The sequence below is a fragment of the Salvelinus alpinus genome, chromosome 31 (genome assembly GCF_045679555.1).
Source record: "Salvelinus alpinus chromosome 31, SLU_Salpinus.1, whole genome shotgun sequence".
Lineage (NCBI taxonomy): Eukaryota > Metazoa > Chordata > Actinopteri > Salmoniformes > Salmonidae > Salvelinus > Salvelinus alpinus.
In genome coordinates, this window is record NC_092116.1 from 14,759,887 (window position 1) to 14,779,170 (window position 19,284).

The 19,284-nt window shown below is 45.6% G+C and overlaps 1 protein-coding gene across 7 annotated transcripts in view; it reads right to left on the minus strand.

Moving 5' to 3' along the window:
- Nucleotides 1-19,284, minus strand: part of LOC139561653 (dedicator of cytokinesis protein 11-like) — a 120,286-nt gene that overhangs the window by 81,426 nt on the left and 19,576 nt on the right. For all 7 annotated transcript variants that reach the window (XR_011672178.1, XM_071378898.1, XM_071378902.1 and 4 more), the window contains exons 10-21: nucleotides 17,976-18,059; nucleotides 15,074-15,214; nucleotides 14,095-14,349; nucleotides 9,734-9,856; nucleotides 9,311-9,393; nucleotides 7,113-7,235; nucleotides 6,874-6,950; nucleotides 6,418-6,602; nucleotides 5,799-5,864; nucleotides 4,176-4,268; nucleotides 2,981-3,104; nucleotides 2,736-2,857 (exon numbers count right to left, since the gene is read on the minus strand). Coding sequence is in view for 6 of the 7 variants with exons in the window: in XM_071378898.1 (XP_071234999.1) it covers nucleotides 2,736-2,857; nucleotides 2,981-3,104; nucleotides 4,176-4,268; nucleotides 5,799-5,864; nucleotides 6,418-6,602; nucleotides 6,874-6,950; nucleotides 7,113-7,235; nucleotides 9,311-9,393; nucleotides 9,734-9,856; nucleotides 14,095-14,349; nucleotides 15,074-15,214; nucleotides 17,976-18,059 (1,476 nt within the window). In the remaining variant the exon portion in view is untranslated. The remainder of the gene's footprint in view (nucleotides 1-2,735; nucleotides 2,858-2,980; nucleotides 3,105-4,175; nucleotides 4,269-5,798; nucleotides 5,865-6,417; nucleotides 6,603-6,873; nucleotides 6,951-7,112; nucleotides 7,236-9,310; nucleotides 9,394-9,733; nucleotides 9,857-14,094; nucleotides 14,350-15,073; nucleotides 15,215-17,975; nucleotides 18,060-19,284) is intronic.

Below are 19,284 nucleotides of genomic sequence, written 5' to 3' on the forward strand. Positions count from 1 at the left end.
TCATAATGTTCCTGGCATTCCATTCTGATGCTGTGTTTGTAACCACGTGGGAGGTGGGAATTTAGCAGTTGTGAAGTCATAAATAACAGTTGGATGCATTCATCTAATTTGAAATTTGTTGAGAAATGCAGACAGGCTAATGGCCAACAAGCTGTGTCAACTATGAACCAAAAGTACATCTATCAAATATAGAGTTTAAAAAAACACATTCATAAATTGCTCTTCATAAATAATGTTTTGTTGTTGCATTTAACTGACGAAAATACTGTAATAGAGGCCATTTCCTTAGTAGGTGAGGTCAGAGGTCACCATGTGGGAAAGCGGGTGCTTGGGATGTTATGGTGCATTCAAAACAACTGGGAACTCTGGAAAAAAACGAGGTCAAATCATGAATGTGATCTTCAGGTCGGAAAGTCGGCTCTCTAAAAAGATGGAATTCCGAGTGTGATGACCGGTCATAAAGATCCCAGTCTATGTGGTAAATTTCTAATTCCCACTTGGTTACAAATGCACCATGACACTGCCTCCTTCAGATGTCACCAGGGAGGCCAAAACTCCATCCCACCAAAACAAGCTGAAATTTTAGGCGGTATTTTCAAACAGCTCTTACACTACATGGGCATTAGCATCATTTTCACAATTTCACAGAATTATTCCAACCTCAGTGTGGAAATATATATTAAACACAGGAAAATATGTATTTTCACTGCATTGGGTCTTTAAGTAAGCGCCCAATGGTGCATTGGCCAATTAATTAAAAACATTTGCATTGGCTTGCTTATATAGAGAGGGTACTACCTGTTTGCTGAAATGGGTGAAAGAGGGAGGTTCTTAACGTCGCTCGAGCACTTTCATGAGGTGCTGAAACCCCCTATTCTCAACCACAGAGAACGGCTATAAACCAAAGACTGTATAAAATAGCCTACCTATCGCTCCTGTAATTTCTTTGGCCAGGTCAGAATCAGCTGCCAAGGGCTGCTTGAATGCAGAGGGTGATGTCGGCGTAAATGTGTCAACATATTTGAGGTGTTGGCAGCTGCATAGGCTATTCTCTTTGAGCATGGCGACATACTTTTAATGTTTTATCTGTCCATCGCCGTAGTAATCTACTGGGAAGCCAAAATGTTCCTCGATGGAGGATCCTCCAATTCTGGTTTATCAACCCCACCACTCGACATTGTACAGAACTAAAAGAAATGTCCCTTTTTCAGGACACTGTCTTTCAAATATAATTTGTAAAAATCCAAAAAACTTCACAGATCTTCATTGTAAAGGGTTTAAACACTATTTCCCATGCTTGTTCAATGAAACATAAACAACATGCACCTGTGGAACGGTCGTTAAGACACGGCGGTAGGCAATTAAGGTCACATTTATGAAAACTTTGGACACTAAAGAGGCCTTTCTACTGACTCTGAAAAACACCAAAAGAAAGATGCCCAGGGTCCGTGCTCATCTGCGTGAACGTGCCTTAGGCATGCTGCAAGGAGGCATGAGGACTGCAGATGTGGCCAGGGCAATAAATTGCAATGTACGTACTGTGAGACACTGAAGACAGCGCTACAGGGAGACAGGGCGGACAGCTGATTGTCCTCGCAGTGGCAGACCACGTGTAACAACACCTGTAGAGGATCGGTACATCTGAACATCACACCTGGGGGACAGGTACAGGATGGCAACAACAACTGCCCGAGTTACACCAGGAACGCACAATCTCTCCATCAGTGCTCAGACTGTCCGCAATAGGCTGAGAGAGGCTGGACTGAGGACTTGTAGGCCTGTTGTAAGGCAGGTCCTCACCAGACATCACCGGCAACAACGTCGCATATGGGCACAAACCCACCGTCGCTGGACCAGACAGGACTGGCAAAAAGTGCTCTTCACTGACGAGTTACGGTTTTGTCTCACCAGGGGTGATGGTCGGATTTGCGGTTATCGTCGAAGGAATGAGCGTTACACCGAGGTCTGTACTCTGGAGCGGGATCGATTTGGTGGTGGAGCGTCCATCATGGTCTGGGGTGGTGTGTCACAGCATCATCAGACATAGCCTATAGGCCTACGACGCAGTGTAGACATAGCCTATCGGCCTACAACGCAGTGTAGACATAGCCTATCGGCCTACAACGCAGTGTAGACATAGCCTATCGGCCTACGACGCAGTGTAGACATAGCCTATCGGCCTACAACGCAGTGTAGACAGCCTATCGGCCTACAACGCAGTGTAGACATAGCCTATCGGCCTAAAACGCAGTGTAGACATAGCCTATAGGCCTACGACGCAGTGTAGACATAGCCTATAGGCCTACGACGCAGTGTAGACATAGCCTATCGGCCTACGACGCAGTGTAGACATAGCCTATAGGCCTACGACGCAGTGTAGACATAGCCTATAGGCCTACAACGCAGTGTAGACATAGCCTATAGGCCTACAACGCAGTGTAGACATAGCCTATCGGCCTACAACGCAGTGTAGACATAGCCTATAGGCCTACGACGCAGTGTAGACATAGCCTATAGGCCTACAACGCAGTGTAGATATATTCATTCGGGTTCAGTGCGGACAAAACCGAGGTCCCCGTACCAAATACGTGTACCATTATACCCCTAATAGTTTTTCATAATATCGTTCTCCAAATGTTTTAATCAATGTCATCTCAGTCATATGCCACTAGCATACAAGCAGGAGAAACCTCTGCCCTGACCCCAGGTTCTCTCCAGTACCCAGAGGGTTGTACCTTCTTGGCATCCTGGGTCTTGTCATACAGGTATCCAGGGGGCAGGGTGGCAGACACAGGCAGCTGTAGCTCTATAGACTGCATCCTGCCATCTTCCAACAGAGGGGCCCAGGAGTAGCCCACTGTTACAGAGAGAGATGGACGGCTAAGGTAATGGAGGTAGATGGTAGATACACTAACAGACACACGCACACCCTCAAAAAAACACACGCACACACAGACACACATTCCGCTCCTAGTCTTACCCAGGGACTGGACTCCCTCTCTCTTCTTGGTGCTGGTCTTGGTACTGATCTCACAGCTGATGTGGTAGAAGGTAAAGAGGATGTGGTGTTTCTCATGAACATGGACTGGCAGCTCAATCTTCACCTGTATAGGTAGGGAAACAATCATTAATATTAGTGCTAATGTTCATAGGAACCCAATCAATCATTAATATTAGTGATAATGTTCATAGGAACCCAATCAACCATTAATATTAATGTTCATAAGAAATGCACCTTACCTGACCTATCTACGCTACTTTAGCTGTAATGGAACTACTTTTATATAAGTCATAACATTGTCATAAATGATGTGTCTAGCCTTTATGCAGCAAAGTGATTAAAAGGTGAAACTGCAACACACAAAACAGTATAGAAAAAAGTGTGAAAATGTATGCACTCACTACTGTAAGCTGCTCTGGATAAGAGCATCTGCTAAATGACAAAAATGTATTTTTATTTTATTTGAACAATTTGGTCAAAAAGCTCAATTCTTCCTACTCTCCCCACAAGGGGGCAGTAACAGTGAGTAGAATAATGTTCAGTCTGCCTGCACGTGCGCTCTGCTTCACAGGAAATAACAGACAGCCCATGGCATAGTATTAAACTAACGTCAATTAAAACATAATTCTAAGTATGACTTGATCATGTGTCAACATCAATAGTGCTGTCCTTTCACTTGTTGAAGCTGGTCTTCCTCATAACTCACTTGAACTAATTTAGTTAACTATTCAGCAAGGCATGAGGTATTGGTCCAGGAATTGGTCACTGGAGAGTAAAGAAAAGGGGGGGCTTGGATGGTGAGTGTGTGTGGAGTCTAATCCATATACCAAACACAAGATGCCCCCGCTCCCGTGGGTCTGAGATAGTCTCCTGTCCTCACCTCTCCCTCCCTTTTCCCTGGCCAGGGAGGCTCTGGTGGGTGTCTGACTAGCCCAGTGTGAGGCAGAGTTACAGGATTAACCCGGAAATAACTGGTGGACTGGACTTCAGTAGAATACTGTACTGTAGACCGACCATGTTTTAAATAGGCTTTAAAAACACTAACTTTTCAACTCCTTCACCTATAGTGAAACTTTAACCAGACATGATGCATTGTTCAAACTCAACTGTTTAACTGTTTTGTAGACGTGAACCATGGGAGGGGGGGCTTGGCAGGTCAGGTTTATTTACTCACCTCGTCATAGAACTCAGGGTTCTGGTTGTGGTGGAGGACGGCCGCACAGGCACTGGTGGTGAAGAGTGTCTCCCCTGGCTTTCCGTAGATACACTGAAACACACACACACACATACATTATTAGTCATCTACTGCTCATCCTTCAATGTTAGGGTATGCCAGTGAGTAAGTCTACAGCAATCTGTGAGCATTGATAATAACTAGACAGAAATGGTTTCAAAGAACTGTACAATCACATCTAAAATACAACGCTAGCCTCTCATGGCAGAACTTGCAACACAAACAAACAGCATCTGTAAGAACAATGGTGAAAACGGCTGTTCACCAGTGTCAGTTAGAGGTGAGATTTGAGTTAATGAGAGGAGAACTCTCTCACGCCAGGCTAAACTGACCAAGCAGAACCAGGGGAGGGAAGGAGGAGGGGCAGGCTGAGTTGCCTAAGCCCATGCATGTGATGTGGCTTTGTGAATACATGCCCTGAAGTCAACCTGTTTGGAAGTCCAGGCAGAGGTCTAGATAATTGACCCTGATATGGCAGACACAGTGAGGAGGAGAGGGGGATCCGTTTGGAACGGTAATTAGGACATTGATTACTTTGGTCATTCCTCATTACTGCAGAGAGGAGAGGCAGAGCCTCGGGCTCGGTCCCAAATGGCATCCTATTCCCTAAGTAGTGCACAGCGTTTGAGCAGCTCTGGTGAAAAGTAGTGTCAGAAGTAGGGCACTACCCTGGGAATAGGGTGCCATTTGCGACACAACCTATGAGAGCGGTGGAGGTCCTCTGAAAGAACAGAGTGAGCAGAGCTCAAATCAACAGCTCAGTCGAAGAAGAGACAGTTTCAGATCATATGATTATGGGTTGTGTACCAGTGTAACAGTATAACTTTACTACGTCCCCTCGCCCCGACACGGACGCGAACCAGGGACCCTCTGCACACATCAACAACTGACACCCACGAAGCGTCGTTACCCATCGCTCCACAAAGGCCGCGGCCCTTGCAGAGCAAGGTGCAACACTACTTCTAGGTTTCAGAGCAAGTGACGTAACTGATTGAAACGCTAGTAGCGCGTACCCGCTAACTAGCTAGCCATTTCACATCCGTTACACCAGCATGGAAAAAGTTGTGCATTTAGAAGCCCTGTTCCTGCGGCAACAACATGTGAAAGTGTGGTGATTACACAGTGAGGCTGAGGACCCGTTCCCTGGCTAGAAGGACTGGAATCTCCAGCATGGAGTCTTATCTCCAGAGTGGGGGGAGAGTACAGAAAAGACCAGCACAGCAACAAACAACTAAAACAGGCAGAACTTAGGTCTACAGTATGGTACTGTAAATGCTAGCTACCTAAACCATTGGCTATCAGTCCATCTAAAAACAATTCTTTAGCCGTTTGATGGAGGTTTCCACCCAGAAATATTCAACGTGTGTGGATGTTGCTCAATGTGTGAGTGAGTAAGTGATCTCATTATCTCTCCTTGCCAGCTGTAATAACTGGCTTACGTAAGAGTTTTTTTTCTCTCCTCTATTTTTTGGCGACCACTTTTTCAACAGTGTGTCTTCTTTCCTAGGGACTCCCAGTTATTTTCACAACCTCACACACCTCTCATCCAAAACAAACGCTCACCTTTAGAGGGGCCGCGCCTTCTTCGTCCGAGTCTCTGAACTGCACACACACCGCTACGTTTCTTGCCTGGAAGGATAAAAGACACTTCAGTCAACACAATAACTCTCCCAGGAAGAAGGACAGTCAATAAGTAGTCATGTGAGCTGTAAACACAATAACTCCCCCAGGAAGAAGGACAGTCAATAAGTAGTCATGTGAGCTGTAAACACAATAACTTCCCCAGGAAGAAGGACAGTCAATAAGTAGTCATGTGAGCTGTAAACACAATAACTCCCCCAGGAAGAAGGACAGTCAATAAGTAGTCATGTGAGCTGTAAACACAATAACTCCCCCAGGAAGAAGGACAGTCAATAAGTAGTCATGTGAGCTGTAAACACTAACTCCCCCAGGAAGAAGGACAGTCAATAAGTAGTCATGTGAGCTGTAAACACAATAACTCCCCCAGGAAGAAGGACAGTCAATAAGTAGTCATGCGAGCTGTAAACACAATAACCAACTGCACTCAATGCTTGCAAGTCAGTCTGGTGTTGCTATTTCCACACTGATGACTAAAACCATCTCCCTCGCTTTCCCTCTCCCCTTCCTCCCTCTCTCTCACTCCCTCCCTCTTCTCCCCCACCTTGGCGAAGGTCTTCTGGTTGTCGTATTTCAGCTGCAGGGGATAGACATACAGGTGGTTCTTGAAGACAGTGAAGGGGTAGTTGTACTTGGCCTCCCCCGGGAGAAACTCCTCCATCTCCACAGAGACCCTCTCACACTCCTCCTCAAAGGGCTTGACTGGGATGTAGGACGAGGTCACCGTGTCTGAGGGAGAAGAAGGGAGGACATTAGAGCAATCGATGTTAGAACGTCTTAAGTAGCTGTTATAAAGGCTTTATAAATGCATACATACGGGGGGCAAGAGTAAAGAGTTCATTAGTGCAACTAATCAATATAACTCGTCATCAACTAATTAAATTAACCACTAACACTTTGACTTATCATTCAATCTAATGTAAACGACAGGCTGAAACAACACTAGTTAAGGCAAATGTTTGAATATGGATGGTGCACATATCTGAATAAAACTACCCACTTGAGAAGTCTGGAGGCACACATTCGATGGTGACATTTAGTTGTCCAGGGATCATCTGCAGCTTGTTCTTCTCTGGCCTAAAGGGTGAACGTGCATGAAACAGTCAAAGCACTAGAAAACCAGAGTACGCCTGCAGTGCAAACAGACACTAGGATACCGACTGACATATAGCACAGACAGCACGCCAAACCCCCTACAGTGTACTGTCACAGCCATCATAGGTCTTATTGATGACTCACTTCCTGATGTCAGCCAGCATCTTGATGAGGTCATCGGTGGAGATCTTGCTACTGTCCTGGCGATAGAGAGGAGAGAACTTCCCGTCCATGTCCAGACTGCCCTGGGCATCATTAAACACCTGCCTGGAGAACAACACACACAGACAGGATCATATTTACTGTGTAGAAGCACAGGAGGCTGGTGCCACCTTAAAGGGCTCGTGGTAATAGCTGAGGCGGAATAGAGTGGAATGGTGTCAAATTCATCAAAACACACGATTTCCATGTGTTTGATGCCATTTAATTAGCTCCGTTCCAGCCATTATTATGAGCCGTCCTCCCCTCAGCAGCCTCCACTGTGTAAAACACACTCATATTTACCTCGGTGTGAAGAGGATGTGCACCGTACAGGAACACCTTAGATGCAAATAAATGATCATCACACTGTCTCAAAGTAAACATATTGACGAGCTAAACTACTTCTATGCCCGCTTCGAGGCAAATAACACTGACACATACATGAGAGCACTAGCTGTTCCGGACGACTGTGTGATCACGTTCTCCGCAGCCGATGTGAGTAAGACCTTTAAACAGGTCAACATTCACAAGGCCGCAGGGCGAGACGGATTACAAGGACATGTACTGCGAGCATGCGCTGACCAACTGGCAAGTGTCTTCACTGACATTTTCAACCCCTCCCTGTCTGAGTCTGTAATACCAACAGGTTTTAAGCTGACTACCATAGTCCCTGTGCCCAAGAACACTAAGGTGACCTGCCTAAATGACTACCGACTCGTAGCACTCACGTCTGTAGCCACAAAGTGCTTTGAAAGGCTGGTCATGGCTCACATCAACAACATTATCCCAGAAACCCTAGACCCACTCAATTTGCATACCACCCCAACAGATCCACAGATGATGCAATCTCTATTGCACTCCACACTACCCTTTCCCACCTGGACAAAAGGAACACCTAGGTGAGAATGCTATTCATTGACTACAGCTCAGCGTTCAACAACATAGTGCCCTCAAAGCTCATCACTAAGCTAAGGACCCTGGGACTAATCACCTCTCTCTGCAACTGCATCCTGGACTTCCTGACGGGCCGCACCCTGGTGGTAAGGGTAGTTAACACATCAACCACGCTGATCCTCAACACAGGGGCCCCTCAGGGCGGCGTGCTCAGTCCCCTCCTGTACTTCCTGTTCACTCATGACTGCACGGCCAGGCACGACTCCAACACCATCATTAAGTTTGCCGATGACACAACAGTGGTAGGCCTGATCACCGACAACGATGAGACAGCCTATAGGGAAGAGGTCAGAGACCTGACCGTGTGGTGCCAGGACCACAACCTCTCCCTCAACGTGATCAAGACAAAGGAGATGAGCACACCCCCATTCTCATCGACGGGGCTGTAGTGGAACAGGTTGAGAGCTTCAAGTTCCTTGGTGACCACATCACCAACAAACAAACATGGTCCAAGCACACCAAGACAGTTGTGAAGAGGGCACGACAACCTATTCCCCCTTCAGGAGACTGAAAAGATTTGGCATGGGTCCTCAGATCCTCAAAAGGTTATCCAGCTGTATCATCGAGAGCATCCTGACTGGTTGCATGACTGCCTGGTATGGCAACTGCTCGGCCTCCAACCGCAAGACACTACAGAGGGTAGTAAGTACGGCCCAGTATATCACTGGGGCAAATCTTCCTGCCATCCAGGACCTCTATACCAGGCGGTGTCAGAGGAAGGCTCTAAAAAATTGTCAAAGACTCAGCCACCCTAGTCGTAGACTGCTCTCTCTGCTATCGCACGGCATGTGGTGCCGGAGCTCCAAGTCTAGGTCCAAGAGGCTTTTAAACAGCTTCTACCCCAAAGCCATAAAACTCCTGAACATCTAATCAAATGGCTACCCAGACTATTTGCATTGCTTTTATTTCTTATTATTACGAATATATATATTTTTTAAGCTGCATTGTTGGTTAGGGGCTCGTAAGTAAACATTTCACTGTAAGGTCTTCACCTGTTGTATTCGGGGCATGTGAATAATAACATTTTAATTGATTTGTTTCACTTCTTATTATATTGGATACATTACATTTATTGTAGGAGAGCACATTGAGATTGTGGTATGTACATTCCATTAATCTGCCGTATGATAGCACAACGTGAGTCGGTAGTGTGTATGAGTTACTGGTGTGTAAAAGCTGTGTCTTACTTGGCAGCCCAGGCGAAGGGCATCCTATACTGGCCCAGGCGCTGACACGTCTGCTTGGCAGCTTTCAGAACCTTCTGGGCAGTCTGGAGGGGAACACAGAATGAGTCCAATGTATAGGTAATAACACAGGCTTTATGATTTATAACAGTGGAACAGCTACTCAATTGATCATGATGGAACTGAGACCAAAATAGGAAGCAATTCAATTTAAAAAGTAGCTCTCGAACCATTGGTTTTGGGGGGGTTATGTAAGTCCTGTCTCTGACACATGGTCTAATAATAGCAATAGCAGTAATATGGGTGAGAGAGGCGCGAAGGAAAGGACCTTGTTGACGTCTGAAGCGGCACACCAGACACACACACACACGCACCACATGCACACACACGTAGACACACGCGCGCACCACACGCACACAGACAAACCTTGTTGATGTCTGAGGTCTTGATGTAGGGCTCAGCACAGTGTGTAATGCCGTTCTGTAGGACCTTCTCCACTCTGGCCACCAGGAAAATATCAGCATGGGGGTTGGTCACTGAGAAGATACCCTGGAGGGGAGGAGAGGAGAGGGACGGAGGGATGAGGGTTTAAGACTGTGTATCTAATATACCCTAGAGGAGAAGACAGATGGAGGGATGAGGGTTTAAGACTGGGTATCTAATATACCCTAGAGGAGAAGACAGACGGAGGGATGAGGGTTTAAGACTGTGTATCTAATATACCCTAGAGGAGAAGACAGACGGAGGGATGAGGGTTTAAGACTGTGTATCTAATATACCCTAGAGGAGAAGACAGACGGAGGGATGAGGGTTTAAGACTGTGTATCTAATACACCCTAGAGGAGAAGACAGACGGAGGGATGAGGGTTTAAGACTGTGTATCTAATATACCCTAGAAGAGAAGACAGAAGGAGGGATGAGGGTTTAAGACTGTGTATCTAATATACCCTAGAAGAGAAGACAGAAGGAGGGATGAGGGTTTAAGACTGTGTATCTAATATACCCTAGAGGAGAAGACAGATGGAGGGAGGAGGATGAGGCTGTTAAACATGATGCAGACCTTAGAGGTGGAAAACATTGCTATTAAACTTCAGTATTCTTTTTACAGTTTGAGAATGTGACATCTGTTATATGTAGAGTAGGTCCTAGTCATAGTTTATCCACTGTCTCCTATACAGGGCCTGGGGCAGGGAATTGGCTGTCGTTTGTGGTTGAAGTTAGAGGAAACCCAAACAGAACTCAAACTATTATGGGGTCAGTGATATGAAGCCAACCGTGGCTCTCACAGTGTCATGTACACACACACACACACACACACACACACACACACACACACACACACACACACACACACACACACACACACACACACACACACACACACACACACACACACACACACACACACACACACACACACACACACACACACACAATGATATTCCTGGGAGTGGCAGGACAGTAAGAGTGGAGTTCTTGAGACATGAATGGGACATTTGGATCAGTAAATATACATCAGCTGTGACATAATGAGTTCCATTAAAATGCTCTAGCTGTGGCTTGGCTAATGACAGAATGGCGTGGCCTAGCTAATGTCTGCTACCACAACACAGTTACATGGGCGATACCCTTAAAACGACACTTTATTCACAATATAAATATGTCTAAAGCTGGCTGAAGTAAGTCTGCCAATTCCAGTACCAGAGAGATGGGACATTAATAAGGGACCTGACTAAGGCGAGCCTGCCAGTATCAGTACCTGTACCAGTACCACACCTTGACTACCGTTGTGCTGCTGCTACTGACCGATGCAGTAGAGAGAGTTGAGGGCTGAAGGAGGCTGTCCTTGGACTACACCCACACAGCACCTCAATTACACTGTGATCTGCTGGCCTCCTTGTCTATAATCAGACAGTAATCGCAGAAGTAGGCCATCTATTTCTCTGTGTCCTGCTAGTCTTTGCTAGGTCCACGCACAAACACACACACTGGGAAAGAGCTTAATCAAGTTCCATTTTTTGTGTCATCAGCATGCATTGTTTGACCAATGAGAGTGAGAATGACCATCGTCTTGATTGATTCTATTGTTTGATGCTCTGTTCTTCATTCTGTTTCTGGGTCTAGATGTTATCCACAGTTATTTTCCATTATTTCCATTTCACAGGGTATTCTGCAGCCATGTTCCACTCTCCCTTGCCTATGTTCTTGCTGTTATGTTTCAAGTCTAGGGGTGGGAGGTTCAGAACTGCAGTGGTCTGATTGTGTACTGTGATTTACTGCTGGGCACCGTCAGTAATGCTGCTGGGTAATCCTGTTAATGGGCCCAGCAGGAGTGTGTGTGTGTGTGTGTTATGACCTGAAAACTATTTTGGTAAATAGCATGGTCTACAGCTTATCATGAGGTATCCTAACTTAAACGAGCAGAACCCAGAGACATTCCTTAATATTAGAGATTGAGCACCAGCTGTTGTTAACAAAGAGACACCCCTCCCCCTCGGAGCTTACCGGACGCTACCGTTCTGTCCTGCCGATGCACCGGAAACCCAGCTAACTGTATTTTATCCATGTCCTTGTTCAGCCATCACTCCGAGAAGCATAGTATAGTACAGTTCTTCATGTCCCTTTGATAGGATAGTCTCAAACAGAGCTCGTCCAGCTTATTCTCCAGTGATTACACGTTGGCCAATAGGGTAGAGGCGGTCTGTCCACTCGCCGTAGTCTTGTCAGGTATCCCGCACGCCGGCCTCTATAACGCCACCTCTTCCTTCGTCATATGTCAGGGATTTGGGCCTGGTCTGGGTCACCATCGCCAATTTGTTCCATCCTACTTGATTTTATGTTGAGTAGGATAGCAGTCTACATGATAAATAACTTGTAATATTGGAAGTCACCATCTGGATGTCACCGTGATACAGTCTACACTACTCAATGGGTAGGGTTTGTGCTGCAAGCCGACAACACAACAGCACTGTGTCGCAGTGGCCTTCACTACGGCATTAACGTCTAATGTTATATTTTAGTTTTAAAAATTGAAACAATTACTGAAAAAAAAATATGATTCTGAACACTCGTAAGTCACAACTTTTTCCTCGCTCATGTTTCTAGCCACAAGCAGTAAACTAGCTAGCTGGGAAGGGTTCATTAAGATGACTGACTGAACCAAATCCACTTGACTACCCTCTCCCTTGTTTCAGAAAGGAGCAAGAAAGTTTCATCACGCAGAAACGGACTCAATCGCACGGATGCCTGGCCGTCCCGTCTTCAGTCAGCAGTTTTGGTGTTCATATCATGTAATTCTACTCATTTTGCCATGTGGCGGAGAAGAAAATGAGCAGTTTTACACCTTATGTCCTGCACGGTGGCGAGAAATGTTTGCAGTTTTTAACATGACACCTGAGTGAGACTGACGAAAAGAAAATGGGGGCCCCCCAGGCTCTAATTCGACCGTAATTACCACAGGATTAGATAGCTGGCCGCTAGACTAACTTACTAATCAAAATGTGTTTTGCTGACATGTACTAATTAAGTGACTATCATGCTGATGCACAACCAAGTTTCGAAATTGCACCTTGTGTATTCTACCTTGTAACAGTAAGTTGAGACTTCGACTGAGTTTATTAGAGGGTCTTCAAAAGGGGAGCCTCTTCCCTGTCTCATCAAATCAAATTTATTTATATAGCCCTTCTTACATCAGCTGATATCTCGAAGTGCTGTACAGAAACCCAGCCTAAAACCCCAAACAGCAAGCAATGCAGGTGTAGAAGCACGGTGGCTAGGAAAAACTCCAAAGAAAGGCCAAAACCTAGGAAGAAACCTAGAGAGGAACCAGGCTATGAGGGGTGACCAGTCCTCTTCTGGCTGTACCGGGTGGAGATAACAGAACATGGCCAAGATGTTCAAATGTTCATAAATTACCAGCATGGTCAAATAATAATAATCACAGTAGTTGTCGAGGGTGCAGCAAGTCAGCACCTCAGGAGTAAATGTCAGTTGGCTTTTCATAGCCGATCATTAAGATCATCAACTGAAAATCTAAAAGATGGAATCTGTATTAAGTGAAACAGCCCACTGTTCGCCCCAGCGCCTTTGTGATCGTCACGTCTACTCCCGCTCAGGCGTTTGACATCACCTGTCTAAGCATAGCAACCCATCTTTATGTACACCTGGCAACCATCATTACGCACACCTGCGTCTCATCATCAGTCACACCTGGACTTCATTGCTCACTTGATTATTTACCCTTTGTATAGCACTCTTTTGTTATCAGTCATCAGGTAGTATTGTTAATGTTTCTATGTCAGACGCTTCTCTTGTTTTGCATCGCTCCATGTTCGCTATTATCAAACTCACTAACTGCACCTGCTTCCTGACTACCTGTGTCTATGTTACAGTTATTGTTTTTGTCTTGTTGTTGAAAGGGAGGAGAAACGGAGGAGAGGAGCCTCCGGCAGCATGGTGAAAACTAATTGCAGCATATATTCTGTTGTTCTATCAAGCCTGAAATGTCAGAGGGGAAAAAAATAGTGTTCGTTGTTTGCAGTAACTTCTTTGTTGTTGTAATATCCCAAACTGTCGTGGCAGTTTCACTAATTAAGAATTTCACCTTAAAGTATTTATATCAAATAAGGGAGAGACAGACTAAGTTTCTAATCTTGGGATTCTGTGATCCCACCATAATTTCTACAGAAACACAAGCATGATTTAGCCTACTCATGTGTGTGTTTAAACAAACCTCAACACAAGCCAACACACAGGGTATAGGGCAGGTAAGGTCACTATGGTCCTACCTGAGTAGGGAAACGCAGCAGAGACTCAGACACCCTCTGTAGAATGGGCAGACCATTCCCATTCCCTGCATCACTGTTCACTCCTCCTCCTCCACCACCACCGCCACCTCCTCCCTCTGATGTAGGGGAGAGTTGAGAGGTGTCGTTCAGCATCTCTCGTACACAGGGGGGGTTGAGGTCCACATGGAAGTCAGAGGAGATCTTACAGCTCTTAGACACATCAAACAGAGCCAGGCTGATGAAGAACGGCTCCACCTGGATAACAGAGATAGATGGGAAAGGGAGTATGTGTGTGGGGTAGAGCGTGTCTGTGTGTATTTACAAGGTAAAAACAAAGAGCGTGTGTGTATGAGTGTATGTGCACTTATGTAGATATAAGCATATTGAATGATGGCCATTCCTTTCAGGAACCATTAAGCCTATCTAAGTTTGAGTTTAAGATGGGAGGAGGAGAGTAGAACTATTTCCTAACCACGCAAATGTCGGTCAGCCAACATCCCCCCCCCCCCCCCCAGCTCTATAAATGCTCTAGTGGGCATGAAGTTATTCATCACTGTGTTTCATGTCGACGATAATCCACTCTGAAGGAGGGAGAGGGAGTACTCACTAGTGTGCTCTCTATACTGCTGGCTGACGCCAAAGAGGCACTGCATTCATCTCACACTCATAGCAGAATGCGAACTAACTACAGTCATCAGGAAATGTGAATGTGGATCATGACATAGGTCTCTGTAGTGTAATTTGTATTTACATTAAAATATGTACTATTTTAGGATAATACTTTTTATATCAAATAATGATATCAACATAAGATGAATATACAGCATGAAACACAAAGAGCCTGATGTTAATTTTGTATCTGTTGTTCTCTGTTATGCATAATTCATGTAGCACACAAATGTCCCTCTCTCAGACGGAGTGTCGAGCTGTAGCGGTGACCTACGCTGGAGCAGAAGGGTGTGTGTCTATGTGACCTTACATTGGTGAGAACCCCGTCCCCCCTCTCGTTGACACAGCCCTGCAGGCTGAAGGTGAGGTCATGGCAGCTGACGGCGATGCGTCGGCCGAAACGCTCCTCAAACGGCTTCACGTCAGGCTCTATACCCGAGAAGTCCAACCTCTGGAGGGGAGGGGAGGAAGAAGTGGAGAGGCGGGAGGAGAGAGAGGAGAGGAGGATGTGGAGGGGAAGGAGGAGAGGGAGGTCAGGAAGAAAGATTAAGGAGGGAATGTTGGTTAGCTTCTGGCATCCATCGTCATGGAAACACATCCAATGTACATACACAGACATTCTCTAATTGAGACGTTCACTTGATGCCAGTGAAGCCAGCAGGGCCCTGGGACTGCCCAGACAGACATGACATGTTGTTCATCTACAGGTATACACATCTATACTCATCATACCATAGGTCTGCTTTAATAGACTCAAACATTAAATCAAATCAAATTTTATTGGTCACATACACGTGTTTAGCAGATATTATTGTGGGTGTAGCGAAATGCTTGCCTTTCTAGCTCCAACAGTGCAGTAATATCTAACAATTTCACACAATACACACAAACCTAAGTAAAGGAATGCAATTAAGAATATATAAATATTTGGGCAAGCAATGTCAGAGCGGCATAGACTAAGATACAGTAGAATAGAATACAGTATATACATGAGATGAGTAATGCAAAATATGTAAACATTATTAAAGTGACTAGTATTCCATTATTAAAGTGGCCAGTGATTTCAAATCTATGCCTATAGGCAGCAGCCTCTAATATGCTAGTGATGGCTATTTAACAGTCTGATAGCCATGAGATCAAAGCTGTTTTTTAGTCTCTCGGTCCCAGCTTTGATGCACCTGTACTGACATCACCTTCTAGATGATAGCGGGGTGAACAGTCCGTGGCTCGGGTGGTTGTTGTCCTTGATGATCTTTTTGGCCTTCCTGTGATATCGGGTGCTGTAGGTGTCCTGGAGGGCAGGTAGTTTGCCCCCAGTGATGCGTTGGGCAGACGGCACCACCCTCTGGAGTGCCCTGCGGATGCGGGCGGTGCAGTTGCCGTACCAGGGGGTGATTACAGCCCAACAGGATGCTCTCAATTGTGCATTGGTAAACGTTTGTGAGGGTTTTAGGTGCCAAGCCAAATTTCTTCAGCCTCCTGAAATTGAAGCCTTCTTCACCACACTGTCTGTGTGGGTGGACCATTTCAGTTTGTCAGTGATGTGTACGCCGAGGAACTTGAAGCTTTCCACCTTCTCCACTGCAGTCCCGTCGATGTGGATAGGGGGGTGCCATCCTCTGCTGTTTCCTGAAGTCCACGATCAGCTCCTTTGTTTTGTTGACGTTGAGTGAGAGGTTATTTTCCTGGCACCGCACTCCCAGGGCCCTCACCTCCTCCCTGTAGTTTGTCTCGTCATTGTTGGTAATCAGACCTACTACTGTTGCGTCATCTGCAAATTTGATGATTGAGTTGGAGGCGTGCTTTGCCACACATGGGTGAACAGGGAGTACAGGAGGGGGCTTTGCACGCACCCTTGTTGGGCCCCAGTGTTGAGGATCAGCGAAGTAGAGGTGTTGTTTCCTACCTTCACCACCTGGGGGCGGCCCGTCAGGAAGTCCATGACCCAGTTGCACAGGGCGGGATTCAGACCCAGGGCCTCAAACTTAATGATGAGCTTGGAGGGTACTATGGTGTTGAATGCTGAGCTAAAGTCAATGAACATCATTCTTACATAGGTATTTATCTTGTCCAGATGGGATAGGGCAGTGTGCAGTGTGATGGTGATTGCATCGTCTGTGGATCTATTGGGAAGGTAAGAACATTGAAGTGGGTCTAGGGTGTCAGGTAAGGTAGAGGTGATATGATCCTTGACTAGTCTCTCAAAGCACTTCATGATGACAGAAGTGAGTGATACGGAGTGATAGTCATTTAGTTCAGTTACCTTTGCGCTCTTGGGTACAGGAACAACGGTGGCCATCTGAAGCATGTGGGGACAGCAGACTGGGATAGGGAGAGATTGAATACAGTATGTCCATAAACACTCCAGCCAGCTGGTCTGCGCATGCTCTGAGGACGCGGCTAGGGATGCCGTCTGGGCCGGCAGCCTTGCAAGGGTTAACACGCTTAAATGTCTTACTCACGTCGGCCACAGAAAAGGAGAGCCCACAGTCCTTGGTAGCGGGCCGCGTCGTATCCTCAAAGCGGGCGACATTTCGCTTGTTATATACTGACATTTCGCTTGTTTGATTGCCTTGCGGAGGGAATAACTACATTGTTTGTATTCGTCCATATTCCCAGTCACCTTGTCATGGTTAAATGCGGTGGTTCGCGCTTTCAGTTTTGTGAAAATGCTGCTATCTATCCACGGTTTCTGGTTAGGGTAGGTTTAAATAGGGACAATGGGTACAAGATCTCCTATACACTTTCTGATAGACAAAAAAACTCAGTCACCGTATCAGTGTATGTTATTCTCAGAGGCTACCCGTAACATATGCCAGTACGGGTGATCAAAACAGTCTTGAAGTGTGGATTCCAATTGGTCAGACCAGCGTTGAATAGTCCTGAGTCGGACTAGAAGTCCACTCTGAATATCCCTTCTCTGTCGGTGGTGTTTTGGATCAGCCTCTGGAATCAGTTCAATTGCCCTGGAGGGTACGAACAAAGGAACCGATTCAGGAAAGTCGTATTCCTGGTCGTAATGCTGGTGAGTTACCGCGGCTCTGATATCCAAAAGTTCTTCCCGGCTGTATGTAATAACACAAAAAATGTTCTGGGCTAATAATGTAAGAAATAACACATAAAAAAGTTGCCTTGGGGCTAGAAGCACGGCTGCCCTATGTATCGGCGCCAGTCCTATTGGAAATGAATAGAGTAAAACAAACAGTACTAACCTGTGTTTCATGGTCCAGAGAGAACAGCTTTAGTCTCCCTTCATTCCTGTTGAATTTATTGAGCTGGTCGGTTTCCCTAGCATACTGCAGAGAGACAGAAAGAACAGACAAATAACAGCTTCAGGTCACAGCTGAGCTCAACAGAGAACTCCGCCATCCCCCCCTCTTGTCCTAAATCCCTCTCTCCTTTACTCTCCTCCTCTCACACCACCCAGCCCCAGACAGACAGTAGAGATAACCAGGCCTTCTATGAAGAGGAGAGCTGGGACATCTCAGAGGAGCCAGTTAAAAGCCTCATCATACAGAGATTACAGCTCTCTTTGTTCTCCATGTGCTGCTCTGGGTTTATAGATACATTAAAGCAGTGAGGTCTCTATGGGATAAAGATACTGTACTGTTGTTATGTCCAGGGTTACAGGATGTAGGTTACATTAGGGACCTGCTACAGATAAAGGGAGCTTGTAAACTGTGGTTCCCTGATAGTGTAACGGTATCAAAGCTCAGTGAGCGTCACATAAATGACTAGGCATACTATAGCCTATATATGTCAGGTGGAGGTATTGTGTTTCTCTAATTGACTAGAGAATGAATTATCTAGTACACATGCCTTATCAATAATCATTACTGCTTATATTACTGCTTACACATACAGTATTTGAATACAACTATTTAAGAGGGCTTTTCTTTTTTGTCCAAGAGAAACAGGATACAGATGTAGGACCTTAATTTGATCTGTTGCAGGACATTTAAAACGTGTAGTGTATTTGAGGTTTAAAAAGGCTTCTGAAGTCTGTCATTTCCACTTTGACATTTCAGACTTGATTTTCCCTTATGAAAAAACGTATCAACCCCTACAAAAATGTCCATGATTTATAATCCACATTTCCTGCTGCCGCAGGATAGTTGTTCGCTTTCCTGCTGTAGCAAACTAACTCAAATTAAAGATCCTACATCTGTGTGCTCTGAGTCTGAATAACCCTATAAAACCTTTTCCACCATGTACCGGGCTAGGTTCACTACCTTGTGTGTAGTAGATGAGGGGTAATACATATTCACTACTACTACAATACAGCACAGCCACTAATGAAACCAGAGGTGAAGAGAGCAAGTCAGACTAAAACACACTACGAACACACACCAGACTGAATCTTTTAGCACTGGAGGCTATGTCTTAGTGGAGTGCCAAACATTGATTATTTATCAGGGCCCGCATGCATCAAGCTTCTCAAGAGTAGGAGTGCCAATCTTGGATCATGTCCCCCTTCTTATACGGCAAAACCTGATCCTAGATCAGCCCTTTGTGAATACG